We start from the raw sequence: 15,117 nt of genomic DNA, 5'->3' as shown, positions 1-15,117 counted from the left end.
AGACCAGTTGGTCCCGCAAGACTCACCTTCAACAGGGTTGTCTGCGCAAAGGCCATCTGCTCCCGCAGGACCCACCATGCTCATAGAATCTTACGCGCAGTACGCAAGCTGTACACGCAGGGAAAGCCTCCCAATGGTGAAGTACCCCGCCTGTTCCCGCAGTTGCGGATACAAGCCATCAGGGAAGGCTACCCGCAGACAGCAGGGCTACACGTACAAGACTAGCTACTTCAGCAGTCACATGAAGGCATGAGCAAGGCGGGAACAATCCCGCCCAAATGAGCCAGTCTGATTCTGAAAGATCTTTTGTACCATACCTACCAAGGTATGGATAGGACAGACGATCTGACCAGAACAGCCCATGAGCCAATCACAGGGTGACAGCTCACCGACAACAGTGCGAGGAGGAGCACCCTCTAGTACTGTTTGTCACTATTAGCCGCTGCCTACTCACCAACCCTCACTGTGGAGCAGGCGCAGCCTACAGTTGGTGGAATAGTATTACTGTTGGCCGTAACCTATTCACCAACCAGCATGGCCTGCGTACAATCCACAGTCAGTGGGACGTGCATGGTCTACAGTTGGTGGAATAGTGCAGCCGACTTTATTACTGTTGGCTGTAACCTACCCACCAACCAGTATGGCCTGTGCGTAATCCACTGTTGGTTGAACAGGAATACTATTCAGCCGGCTGTACCTTCTAGAAAACCTACCTTCGGCTATAAATACTCCAATATCTTGGAATGGTAAGATCATCTACTATCTCGTATAACTTACTTGATAATTGCTCTAATAGTATTCATATACTTTTATATTCAAAGAGCAATATAGACTGATTCTCACGCCGGAGGGTGGTCACAAGGAGGAACCCCCCCCTTCTCAGTGACGAGCTTACGGTGTCTGTTTTGCAGGTTCCCTAAAGTACAACTTACTCTGCTGGACCTAACCTTCGTGGGAAACATTATCTAGCCCCCAGATTATCCATAATCTGCCCGGGGTCACTTAGTGTTTCTTCATATATCATTAATTTTATAAATATTTTTTATGTATTTATATAAAAACATATTATGTTTTTACAATTTCTCTCTTTTGTGTTGACTTTAAAGTTCAAATCAAAAACATAACCACTTGTTTTATATACCTTTTTCTTGTTAACTTTGAGTTTTAGATATTTTTATAGTTGAAAGTTTAAACATTTTAGAGTTGAAAGTCTTAAATTAATGATATTTTCTAGTTTTAGAGATTTCAAGCTGACAAATTTGTACGAAACAAACCAAAACCAAGCCGAACCAAGCTGCAGGGTTTCAACAAGTTCAAGTATAAAAATATGACTTAGTTGTTTAAATTCAATTTGATCAGTTCGGCTCACTTTCAAACCTAACCAAGTATGAGCAAGCCTTCTTTTGGTTTGGCTTGGTTCGTGAACAGCAACACTACTTCAAAGCCCATAAACAGGCTCATAGCCATATCAACATTCTTCCAGGACTTATAGTTTGATAATAAATAAATCCTTTTATTTATTTATTTATTAATAAAAACGTAATAAAAATGTATGTTACAAGTCTACCCCCTTAGAAGAGGTTTCTTCCTCGAAACCAATTACACACTAAATAAACTTGGTAAAACTTTCTCATCTCGTCCTTCACCTCCCAAGTTGTTTCTGATCCTTCCATGTGCTTCCATAAGACATTACCAAGGGAACAACCTTGTGTCTTAACTGCTTCTAATGACGATCAACTATTGTGACCGGCTGCTCGATGTAGTTCAATTTCGTCCACTTCAATATCTAAAACGACACATGAGTTACATTGTCAGCTTAGTACTTCCTCATTTGAGACACGTGAAAGGCACATGAGTTTTGTCGTCAGCTAGCCACCTTACCTGCACACGCCACTTAACCGTATCTCACATTCAGGGACTATTATGCATAACCTTAATCGAGCCTTGCAAAACTAAGGTCATTTACTACAAGATTCATCCATAAAGGACCATTCATGTGGTCCATTGCATTAACCGGTTCTTATGAACATTCGCATGGCTTATCCGCATGTGACCTATCCATAGGGTCCCACTCGCATGGCCTTCCATTCACAAAAGGGGTCATTCGCAAATAGACTATTCGTAAAAGGGCCATTTGCATGACCCTTCATTCTCAAAAAGGGTTTCATCATCAATCAAACCATTCACAATGGGCCGTCCATATTGAACCATCTTCAAGGTTTATTCGTATGACACATCTGCAATGAACCACGCCTATATTTGCGAGTATCACCTTCCGAACCCCTTTCTTTGCCAAGTTCTAAACTTTAAGCCCCTAAACCATCTGATCTAATACTATAAGGAGCTTCAAGTCGAACCAGTTATATTTACTAATCCTTGTTGCGTATCTAACCATACTCGTTTTGTGAGATCTATGTTTTTTGGGCTCTTTTGAGACCAGGCTCGTAACTTTTTGATAATCATAGCCCGATCTACTCACATGTTGTTTTTTATAGAATTCTAAGCAATAAAAGTGAACCATTTTAATAAAAGCATACCTTAAACAAGCTAGATCTAGATCCGGATGTTCGTGTATTTATATCTTGATTCCTTTATGTATCCTTCTTGCCTTGAATACATCTAAACATTTTATAGATCATTTTTCGATTCTGAGCCAAAAAAGAATCATTGGTTTATGAGATATGTGGGCTTAAGTGAGTTTTTAAGGTGTTCTTATGGTGGAAAGATTGTATGGAGCTAGGGTTTTAGTATTTATACTAATGAACCCTCCAAACCCCATAAACAAGTCCATAACCCATAATTACTAACATTCTTCCAGCACTTAAAATATGATAATAATCCATTTCTTTATTCCATAATAAGAACGGGTATTACACGTTTAACACCAAGTTTTTCTATTTTGAATGTTTGAAACTTAAATAATACTTCTGCTGAAATGAAAGTTTTCTCGAATTATAACCATGTTCATGACTTTCTGATTGTTGGGCTTACCCTTAACTCTTCACTAAGTCATTATTTATGTGAAATATAATTGTTTATTAGCATATTGTCACGGAATTTTGTTAATATATTAAGTTAGAATCTTGTGTATTACACGAGTTAAATAAATATATATACTAAATGATAAAAAAATATGTTGTTGAAAACCTATGTATTGCACGAGTTAAATAAATCATATATACACGGATTGAATAAAATGTGATGTAACATGTTAACACATATAGTCATCGAGATGTGCATTTAAAAAATAGATTTTGACGTATCACTTATAAATTATATTAACTTTAATTTTGATTTTTTAATGACGTTAACTAAAAATATAATAGTTTGATTTTAAAAAATAATCACCATATCACTAATTAATATTTATGCATTGGTGCAAGATAGTGAGGGCCATGGGTGGTCCCAACGTGCTCTGTTGTTTGCACAGTAGTGTAAATTTACCCGTTTTGTTTATACGTAGTGTAAATTACCCGTTTTCAACCAAATATTTCAGCCTCCCCCTCCCCCTCATTTATGGTTTTTTAACACCACCCCTCCCCTCCCCCCCCCCCCCCCCCCCAAATTCTCGTTCAAGCTTCACCACTGTATTTATGTGAAACATAATTATTTATTAGCACATTATCACAAGCTTTATTTTTCTATTTTTATTGTTTTATTACATAAAATTTAGGGTACATTTGTTTTGAGTTAATAGAATGGGTGATGGAATGGAATTGATTAGGTAATGGAATTAATCATTATCATTCCCTTGAGATGTTTGGTTACCATGTCGGAATGAAATAAATTTTTACTTTTTGTTGTTTGGTAGGCTAGAAAAAACCAGAATAAAATAAAAATGGTGGTGAATGCCATCAGGTGGTGCGCTTCGAGCAGTAATGGATGGTGGTGGGTAGTGGTGGTGGTGAGTGGTGGTGGTGAGTGGTGGCGGCGATGGGCGAGAGCTAGAAATGATGGTTGGTGGCGATGGGTGGATAGGTGGTAGAGACAGGCGGTGGTGGCAGGTGGTGGTGGGTGGCGGGTGATGGTAGGTGGTGGGAGATGGGTGATGGGCAGCGGTGGGTGGCGGCGGTGGGTGGCGGGCAGTGGTGGTGAGGGTCGGGGGTGATAGCGGAGGTGATCGGAACTGGTAGGTGGTGGCAGCGGGTTGATGATGGTGGTTGGTGGCGGCGACGGTGATGGGTAGCGGTTACAGGCGGCAACGGCGGTGGGTGGTGGTGGTGAGAGTGCAATGGGTGGTGGTGGTGGTGGTAGAGTGTTGGAGGTGATATAGTGTGAAAGATGGATGGAATGGAAAAAAATAAAGGTGATGGATGGAATGAATTTGATGTGTTTTAGGGGGAGTGGAATAGACATATGGTAATAGTGATTCCATTCCATTGAGCAACTAAACACCTTTTTTTCATTCCTTCACAATGGTCCATTCCATTCCGTCTCTCATTCCTACATACCAAACGCTACATTAAGGTTGTTGCAATGAGCATATCATATTATTCTTGACATTCGTATCTACCTTTATTTAGCATATGGCATTTTGATTAATGTGTTGGTCGGGCAGTTTAGCAAATTAAATGGTGTGTATTCGTCTAAAAACGATGACACGAAAAGAAAATAGAAATGAAGGAGAGAGAGAGAGAAATTTTATTATCTCATAATCAATTTTTACAATACAAGAAAAGAAACAACCTATATATACAAACACATAACGGCGCATATGTTATGCGACGTATATGTTAGATAACAACATATACGTTCACACCCCCTCAAGCTGGAGGTTGAGAAAACCCCAACTTGCATAAAATCTCGTGAAAAAAAGGCCCTAGTAAGTTCTTTGTAAAAATATCAGCAAGCTGATCATTCGTCTTCGTATGCACCAAAGTCACGAGGCCTTTTTGTAACTTCTTGCGAACAAAATAACAATCGATTTCAATATGCTTAGTTCGGTCATGAAAAACAGGATTCTTTGCAATACAAATTGCAGCATGACTGTCACATTTAAGGGTGACAGGAGTAATATCAGGAATATTAAACTCCAAGAGAAGTTTTGTCAACCATGCAAGTTCGCTAGTGATGCATCGAAGAGATCGGTATTCAGCTTCAGCAGAGCTTAAAGAAACGACAGGTTGCTTCATAGATTTCCAAGAAATCGGAGAACCCCCAAGGGAAATAGAAAAATGTTTTAGGTAGCTGTATGATAAGGCCCCCGAACATCAATATGAATTAGCTCAAATTTTTACTAGTTGATGTGGTGCTAGTTGGAAACGGCAATTTGTGTGCCTTAGGACAAATAACGCAATGCTCGATAGACTTTAAAGAAGCATTAGAAATGAAAGGTAATTGTTTTAGTTTATAAATTGGCAAATAACCTAGACGATTGTGCCAAATTTCACTATTTTCAACGGAGTACAAACTTTATTTAAAACAAAAGAAGGATAAACAATATGCTTAGTAGCCTCAAGAAGATAGAAACCATTCAGCATTTCACAAAGAACAGGAGGGCTCTTTAGAAAAAGGGTCTATAAAACACAAGTGTTTTTATATAAAAGAACAATACCATCAGTATCAGAACATAATCTTGATATAGAAATAAGATTATTTCTAAAGTGTGGTACTAAAAGAACTTTTGACAAAGAAATTTTATCAATTAAAGGAACAATTTCATACTGATGAACAGTAACACTTGTGCCATTAGGAAGAGTGATGAAAATTGGATTTTTGAGAAAAGAAACACCTGAAAACAAATTTTGATCATGACACATATGATCATTAGCACCAGTGACAATGATCCATTTGGAAAAAAAAAACATAGAAGAATTGCAAGACATTATACCTCGGAAAGAATCATGATTGATGGTTGTAGCATTGCTTGCAGCAAAAGTATTTGAAGGGACATATTGAATTTTGTTATGTTGCAATATAACCATCAAGTCATGATATTGTTGCTGAATGATTTCTTGCTGATCAGATTGATTTTGATCACTTTTCCTTGTTCCTCAGCAAGATTAGCATACTTCTTTCCTTTGCGAACTTGTAGCCTTTTGGGAAACCAATCAATTTATAGAACTTGTTCACTGAATACACATTCCTTTTCCAATGGGTGCACACCAAAGTCCTCCTATTCTCCCCCGTTCCTGCACTGACAGGTCCTCCATTGTTTGCATGCATAGATGCAGAGGATGCAGTGAAATAAGTGGTGATGGTGGTGTGGATTTCTTTTTGTTTCTCATATTGTATGAGAATCCCATAAGCACGATCAATGGAAAGAAGGGGTTGCATAATCAGAATATTGCTTCTAACCATATCATAACTACGATTCAATCCAACAAGGAACTGAAATAGCCTTTGATCCTCTTCTCTTTTAGCAAAGGCATGAGCAGCCTCACAAGTGCAAGAAGGAATGGTATTGATAGCATTCAACTCGTCCCAGTTCGACTTTATCTTAGCAAAATAAGTAGCAATGTCGTTACTACCTTGAGTTCTTTTGTAATTGATAAATTTTAGCACCGTTTGCCTAACCATATCGAGAGTTAAGCTTATTCCAAAGGATTTGAGATGTCTCAACATACAAAACGCTATCACGAATATCATGATCGAGAGTGTTGGGGATCCATGATATCATCACCATATCATTGCATCGTTTCCAATAAGCAAGATGTGGTTGATTAGCTGGCATGGTGACGGTTTTATTGATGAAGCCTAGTTGGTTCTTAGTTGAAAGAGCAATTGTCATTACTCATTGACAGGCTCCAAAACCGTTTTCGTCAAGGAATTTTAAAAAAATCATGCCAGGGTGATCAAACGGATAAAGGCAAAGAGATTGGAGGAATCAATGGTCATGTTTTGAACAAAATAAATGTTCAGGGCTTCCATTAGGAAAACACAGAAAAACAAACTTTAAGCGTTACTGAAGGACTTATGTGCCGCGTAAAATATACGGCGTATAAGTGAAAGAGACTTATGTGCCGCGTAAGATATGCGGCGTATAAGAATGTAATGAAGCTTATGCGTCGTGTAACTCACAGACTTATGCGGCGTGTAAGTATAATCAAAGAGAAAAAGACAGAAAAGTGTGAGAAATTGAATGAGAAAATGTCTGAAACTTTGAGGAAAGATTCAGAAACAAGAAAAATGACATTTTAAGAGAATTGGAGTTTTGATGGATAAAAAATCTAAAATGAATGGAAAAAAGAGATGAAAAGGATGATTTTGAGAAAGAAACAAGATGAAATATATCAGTTGAAACACAGGAAAGAAGTAAAGATGATGATCAAATGATCAAGAAACAAGAAGAAACAGCTGATAAAGAGAGAAAATCCTGAGAAATGATGAAAAACCCGGTTGAAACGAAGAGCAGGTCTAATAACCACGCTCTGATATCATGTAATTATGTAAAAACGATGACACGAAAAGAAAATAAAAATGACTTACGAAACCGTGAATGTAAAAAACTTGATCATGAAGATATTTCATTAAATTTTTCTTAGAATATGTGTTTTATGTAAAGCCAAATTATTTTTTTCTTAAAATATGTAATCTTCTAAGAGAATTAATGCGGAGAATAATTTAGGAGTAATGAGGGAATCAACGCTTTGAAACAATTAGCAGGGAGACCAAATTACCATTTTGTCATAAATATGTGATATATTTGTGTGTGTGTGTGTGTGTAAGGTTAGGTCATAATAAAAAGTATTGTTTTTGTATGATGAATCAGAAATAATCTTGTTCATTGACTTTGGACTTCGATGATTGAGATTAGTTTAGAAGGGCAATCAAGTAGGAAATGAGAGCAATGGCATAAAAAAATAACACATTAATTGATTTTTTCTCTCTATATGCAAAGCACGTGCCAATTCTTTTATTATTTAATATTTAAAGCGTCAATAACTTTTTATACGACATTTTCTAACAAAACAAAAGGAATTCAAACATTTCCTTAAAGCTAACAGCCCGGAACTGCACAAACACAACTCAAGTAATAAGAAATACATTTACACCTAAGGTTTAAACAAAATATATAATAAAACCAAGCATAAATGAATGAACATAAACGAACCCTCACGAATGTAAATGAACTAAGATATGTGTTCATGTCCGTCCAATTAATTAAATGAGCATAAAGTTGGTGTTCGTTTGTTTATTAAATAAGCGAACTTTCAAAATAATGTTGAATATCAACACACAACGGTTGGCAATCCACACTAAATCTATAACAAATCCATCAAATAGCTGTTGTCTTTTATGCAATCCAAGTATGTGTTGGAAATTTTGGATAATAATTAATATTTATTAGTATTTGTTACTAATAAATAAATTAGTAACGTGTCCAAAGAGTAAAGATGAATGCAATATCGATACTCTAAAGTATGTAGTTGAGAACTTGAACACTGTTAAAAAGAGAAATGGGTTTGTCCCGCATTGGTAGAACGCTTCTGAGGCGCCTTAGTATTTTTGTGTAGTAGGGTTGGGTAGTGTGACACTTGTCATTGTCCAGTGATGAGTCAGCAGCCTACGTGTCGCATTCTGGAGAGTCGAGTGCCACCAGCTGCCATGTGTTGATAATTGAGGTGAGTCAGCACGCCATGTGTCAGCGCCTGAGCTCACCTCACTTCTGTGACTGACACGTGTCCATTGACACATCACACTTCCTTTCTATAAATAGAAGGTGCGTGGGAGCATTTCAGAGTGAACAACCACAACAACGACACATCGACAAACCACATGAGTCACAATCCGAATGCACACAAAGCCTTCACTCGTTTACCACGCACATAGCACCAAACGGCTTCCTGCCAATGATACGTTCTCTCAATTTCAACTCTCATTCGATCCCGAACTCGCGTTACAAATATGGTTCGGGTGCTAGGGTAATCCCGGCAGTACATACTGCTTCGGCTGTTGTACCCTGGGAAACAGGCGGGCTCGCGGAGGTAGCCCGAAATCTGTTTTAAGGGACCTTTGTCTAACAGAAATCCTCAGTCACAACCGAGAACCACAGTTTCTTCAGTTTTGTAGTTAAAAAAGCGTAGATGTTTTCGGGTGATCAAGACGGGTTCACCAACCGAAGGGGTGTACAAGAAGACATGACTCGGAGGTGATGCTCGGGTCTCGGTGAACATGAGCTAGACGACGTGAGCGCTATTGCGGTGCGGTTTAAAGAATTCGGAGTTCGAGCACAAGTTAAGGACTTCGGTATGAATCAAGACATGTATATATGTTATATTTGTTGTTATTCTCGTTTAAATTTGTATACGGTATATGTACTACAATTTCCCAAATTTGTATAATGAGATTATTTATTTATTTTATTAATATTGTTTAATAAAATCGTGACCCATGTCCTACAGTATGATTGTTGTATATGGTACCTAAGCATCTATATTAGCCACCATGAACTTAAAAGAACTAACAGTAAACAAAAGTATTTTTAATAGGTTAAAGGAGGAATTAATTACCCTCTTGATCGAAGAGTTGGAGTTCCAATAATAATATAGCTTGTTCGTCTTCTCGATTTTGCTAGAACATCTAATTAGAAAATTTAGGAAGTAATAAAATATATACGAACCTGAGCTCGCACAAAACCGCGAAGCAATGTGGACTTGATTGCCGAAATCATTGCTCTATTTCCCCTTTTTAATACTTTTTCTGAATTTAAAGATAAAAAAAATTTGTTCAGTTAATGAATTGTACTCAGTTTTCGGTTTTTTATGGTTACCTGCTAGGGCTTTATATTGATCAGACAGTGAGAAGGTTAAATCTATTGCATAAATCAATGAGTATAGATGATAATATTAAGTGCATTTGGCTATGGATCTTAGATTTATTGCATAAATTAAAAGAAGGCAGTACGTATTCATAATCAAGCAACCATCAATATAATAACAAAATTAAGGCGTGATTATAGACAAAAGAAGCAAATAGAATCAATAAGATAAACACGATTAGAGAGAATCAAAATGTAATATGGATTTACCGATTATAGAACCCTAGCATCTTCTTGTCGTGAAGAATCTTTTCATCATATGCCATTGAATCTGAATGATCAATTTGCTCAAAAGAGCATAGTCGCAACCATCGTTGCAGCTCCTGGAGGTATTGCAGCAGCTATTGGCTTTTCTTATCGTCGATGTGCTCGTCGGAGCATGAAGGTGATGGCGGATGGGGGTTTGGAACAAGATTATTTCGAAGAGGAAGTGGAGTCCTATAGATGGAGATGGAGATGCAGATGGTATTAGGGTTTCATGCCGTTTAAAGGTTATCCATGTTTTGGTTAGACCTATGACCAATGAATTTTTTTTGACTTAAACGGGTCAAACACATACTGTTTCACCATTCAGCAAAGAAGGAATAGGAATCTGGTGGTGCCATAGAGGAGGCTGGGGAGCAACCAGAGTGTGTCACGCCTATGTCATCTCTTTTGGTATTCTTTATACATAGTATAGATATAGATATAGGCACCTGCTGAATTCAATAAAAAACCAGAAGGACTTCTGTGAGGATATGTGTTTTTAGAAGGACTGGTGTATAAAGCTCTTATAATATTACTGCATATATATAGTTCTCATATTGTGATTTACAAATTACAAGATCTCTCTCATCTTGTGTACGGTAGTTGAGGTATTTAGCCATTTGCAATTTATGGTTTTCAAGCTTTTTTTAATTTTCTTTCCCAAATTAGATATTTTGGAGTCGTCATTTTGTTTTGCATTGTTGCTGTTTGTATAGATTTCAAATGTGGGTGGTTTTTGACAGGGATAGAAGGATGGCAGATCGGTTTTTGAAGCAAGCGAAGCAATACTCGGAGGCGCGACCACGTTATCCACAGAAACTGTTTGATTTCATCGCCTCCAAAACGCCCACCCATGACGTCGTTTGGGACGTTGGCACCGGCAGCGGTCAGGCTGCCACCTCTGTAAGTCGTCACTAGTTATTATTATTAATTATATATATATATGTATATAGGCTATATATATATATATATAGCTAATTAATTATTGACAAGTTTATAGCTTGCAAACATATACAAAAGTGTAATTGGCACAGACACAAGCAATAAACAGCTAGAGTTTGCCATGAAGCTCCCAAACGTTCGTTACAAATGTACTTCTCCCAACATGTCTATGTCTGAATTGGAAGAGAAGGTGGGGCCAGAATCAAGTGTTGACTTAGTGACAGTAGCTCAAGCGCTCCAATGGTTTCACCTTGATGCCTTCTACAATCAAGTCAAATGGATACTCAAAAAACCTAGTGGCGTAATTGCTGTTTGGTGTTACCCTATTCCAAAAGTTGACGATCAATTCGACCCCGTGCTCCAAAAGTTTTACGCGGGGTCACAGCCTTATTCGGGTAGTTTGCAACGTGCATTGGTGGATGGCAACTACACCACTTTAAAATTTCCGTTTGATCCGGTGGATCAATGTGACACCACCGGTCCCTTTGAGTTCCAAACCTGCAAGTTGATGACTTTGGATGACGTCTTTGCATACATAAGGTCATGGTCGACTTACCAAACAGCAAAAGATCAGGGTGTCGAGCTGTTGACCGAAGCTGCTATCAAGGAACTCGCAAATGCTTGGAAAGGGGACGAAAAGAGCGTTACGTTTCCGGTTTATCTAAGGATCGGCAAAGTTGGAGGTTCGTACGTTTAAATAGGTGTTTTATTTAACCATGTGTATTGATGCTGAAGATTTGCTTGTCATTTTAGTTGTCGAGAAATAATTCCATTCAAGGTGTTCGTGAGTTGGTTAGCCTCCGTCTATCTTGTGACTAAATCATGACCAAAGGTGTTGGTTATTGAAACTACGCAATCAGTGGGTTTGGTATTGTTTATTGTTGTTCTTATTCTTATTGTTACTATAATACTGTTGTTATTGTTCTTAAATAAGTTGCTTCGGTCTTGTTATTTTATGGTTACGTTTTTAGTTTGTCAAGGTGTGTATATACCGATGTCCATCCTTAAAGTTATGTTTTTAAAAAAATATATTTTTTACATAAACGAGCATGATGAGCTAATTAAGAGAAAAAGACAAGCAAAAGAAAAAAAAACATATTAATTTGCATTGTGTTGAACACGATAAAAAAAACAAAATAAAAAAATACTTAGCAAATATTCAAATAAAACATTAACAGGGTGATAATATCATTCTGAACATACTAGCAGCGGTGCATCACATCTCATTAAAATTTCATACCTAAGGGCACAAGGAAGTCCTTTTTAAAAAGAAAAAAAGTGAGAATATCAAAAAATTTTAATCTGATGAATAAACGGACCATGTTGATTTAGCCTTGGTTTATATTCTAGTCTTTGCATGTTTTTCAAGTTATAAATTTACAACAACAAAAAATGTAATATACAAATATTATAAACTACATATAATTAAAGAAGTAATTGCTACAGTGAACTATTATCCTATGTAACTTTACTCCTTTAAGATTTTGAAAATACACTTTGGTTTTGTACCTATCAACAATTATGGTTGCATTTGGAAACATAGAAACTAAACTATATGTAAGTGGGAATGTCTTTTATAACCAAGTACCAAAAATGGATGATTAAATGCAACATAATACACAAGGTAGCGAAATGCACAACAACCGCGCAAGCACGCCATCAAAACACCTAGTTTAAGTAAAAGTGAATGAGTTAGAGAAAGAGAAACATGAGATGTGGAAATGATAGTGGGTACGTAAAATGTGAGGGTGGTAGCAAAGATAACCACGATGAGATGGGTAAGTCATAACCAAGAAATGAATATGGAAATATCTGGATGAAAGTCTGTCCGCACGAGGGTCACCAGCAAATGGATAACACAAACAACTAAAGTAAGAAGAGGAGAATAATTGGGACTGGTACCGAAGAGAATCTCACAAGGTGATGAATGATGGAGAACAAGTGTAGATAATCGGTTGATGAGAGAGGCGGATATAGCATAGCTATCATACCAAAATCATCAAAGAAGGCGAGAATTGAAGAGTAGTGTGCAAGCAATCTCATAAAGATGGCAGATTTTCCGCTTAGCAACCCTATTTGTTGGTGTGTGTTGGGACATGTTATACGATACATGATGCTAGAATCAGAAAGGTATTTGTCTATCCAGCCATGAGTAAGCGCAGGTGCATAATCCCACTATAGACCTTCAACGGTGCATGAGAAGGCGTTTTCTACTATATACGGGTTTGAAGTAGCTAAAGGAATCAATTATCATGAGATAAGGGGTACATCCATGTAAAATAGCAATAACCCTATCTAGAAACAATGGGAACTGGTCTCCAAATATCACATTGTATAATATGTAAAGGCACAATCGAATGAGAATCAAAATACTAAAAAGGAATTCTATTAGACCTAGAAGTCTGGCAATACTTACACATTATATAAGTTTAAGGACTTATTATTTGACAATTGTAAAAATGAAAGACGAGACAAGGAAAAATTTTGATAGATTACCTAAACAGGAATATGTTAAAACTCTCGTGATGTTGAAGTACTAGCGACAGATAAATAGTAAGGTGTTGAGGGCTAGGAAGCGACAAATCACATATGGTTGTCGACAATGACCTTTTGTGTACAAGTGTAAGGAACGACATCATAAACTGCAAAATATTAGATGTCATGTGTGTGGTGGCACCGAGTCTGACATGCATCTGATCAATTTCTTACTTACCATGCTCAGGCGCGGACCTACGCTTTGTCGTAGGGGGTCGGCCGCCCTCTGTGAAAAAAAAATTAGTGTTATGTGTAAGATAAAATCACGACCGACCCCTGTAAAATTTCCACACCGACCCCTGTGTCATAATGAAAAAAGAAAAAAAAACAAGATTATTAGGAAAAAAATCCGACGAGAATAAGCAGAGGAAGTATGAAACTTTGAACTGGTTTTATGCATATGAAAAAAAAGAAGATGGAGTTGTATGTATCTCTCTACTATTTGTTTTTATTATATATAGGAACACGAACCTACGCACTACACATTTACCAATTCAATTTAGAAACAATGCAATAAAATATTCAAAGGTAAAGTAGCTTTAATAAAAATAAACTAATTTAGATGCTCTATTATGTTTATTTTCTTTTATTTTTTTAACAACTAATCTAAATAAAAATCAACAATTATTTTGGTTTAGGGTCATATATCTTTACCACAAAACTAAATTAGTAGCTGTAATTTATTTTCTTTGCTAGTTTGTTTATTTTAGAACATGACTAGATTTTACTTTCATTTGGTTTGTATGTTGTGTCTTATTGAGTAGGTTACAAATTATGTTTTATTTTAACTATTTCTATAAACATAGTACATTTCAATAATATATACAGGTGCTTCTATAAATATAAAATATTTTAATCATATTACTCATTTCACCAATATATAAAGGTGTTTCGATAAATATAAAACATTTTTATCATATTACAGGTATTTTGTAATTTCATTTAGTTTCATCTTTTTATTATGTGACCCGACCCGACCCGACTCGAAATTAAAAAAAAACTATTATATATGGCGATAGACAATCACCCCTCTAAACTTCCGACCCCAGTAAAAAAAATTTCTGGATCCGTCGCTGACCATACGTCCATACTCTCTATTAGTTTTAAAGTAGTATATAAAATTGTTTATAATAAAATTGGTATAGTATATTAGCTTCATTTTATGTAAACACAGCAAAGGTCCATGAGGAGCGTGAGGTGAAATGTGACGGATCGAACTGTGTTGTCAGCAAATGGATTGGACCAAGTTGGGCCAGTCCCCATAGAAGTGTTTGGGCCAAATCCAAGAATGTATAGCCAGATCCTTTTAAGACCCCCCCCCCCCAAATGCACATTAGAGCCCAAACCTTGGCCCAAGCCCATGACACCTTCATTAATCACATCACCAAAACATTGGTTTAAATCTGCATTAATTAATTAACTAATTGATTTTTCTCCATTTAGATCCTAATTCCCTCTCTTTCTCTGATGAAATAAATCATCGGTTTGTCTTTCAATCTATGACTGTGAGGATTATGGATGATCAAGCATATAACAATTGGAATCGATCATGGCTCTAGGTTCCATTTTGAGAAGAACCATTGTGCCAATTTTGATCTACGAATAACACAAAAATGTCCATCATGCATGCATGG

The 15,117-nt window shown here is 36.9% G+C and overlaps 2 protein-coding genes across 2 annotated transcripts; one reads left to right on the top strand and one right to left on the bottom strand.

Moving 5' to 3' along the window:
* Nucleotides 1–5,976: 5,976 nt before the first annotated feature.
* Nucleotides 5,977–6,730, bottom strand: LOC143631181 (uncharacterized). Its single transcript, XM_077100022.1, has 2 exons — nucleotides 6,567–6,730; nucleotides 5,977–6,511 (listed from the first exon to the last, which is right to left on the bottom strand). The coding sequence occupies exons 1-2, from the start codon at nucleotides 6,728–6,730 to the stop codon at nucleotides 5,977–5,979; spliced, it is 699 nt and encodes a 232-aa protein (XP_076956137.1).
* Nucleotides 6,731–10,756: 4,026 nt separating this feature from the next.
* Nucleotides 10,757–11,645, top strand: LOC143631180 (uncharacterized). Its single transcript, XM_077100021.1, has 2 exons — nucleotides 10,757–10,909; nucleotides 11,007–11,645. The coding sequence occupies exons 1-2, from the start codon at nucleotides 10,760–10,762 to the stop codon at nucleotides 11,643–11,645; spliced, it is 789 nt and encodes a 262-aa protein (XP_076956136.1). The 5' UTR covers nucleotides 10,757–10,759.
* Nucleotides 11,646–15,117: the final 3,472 nt, after the last annotated feature.

Source organism: Bidens hawaiensis, unplaced genomic scaffold (genome assembly GCF_021521415.1).
Source record: "Bidens hawaiensis isolate Kalapana, Puna unplaced genomic scaffold, B.hawaiensis_p1.1 tig00005959_1, whole genome shotgun sequence".
NCBI classification, from domain to species: Eukaryota; Viridiplantae; Streptophyta; class Magnoliopsida; order Asterales; family Asteraceae; genus Bidens; species Bidens hawaiensis.
The sequence above is the reverse complement of the archived record's forward strand: the minus strand, read 5'-3'. Positions and strand labels throughout refer to the sequence as shown.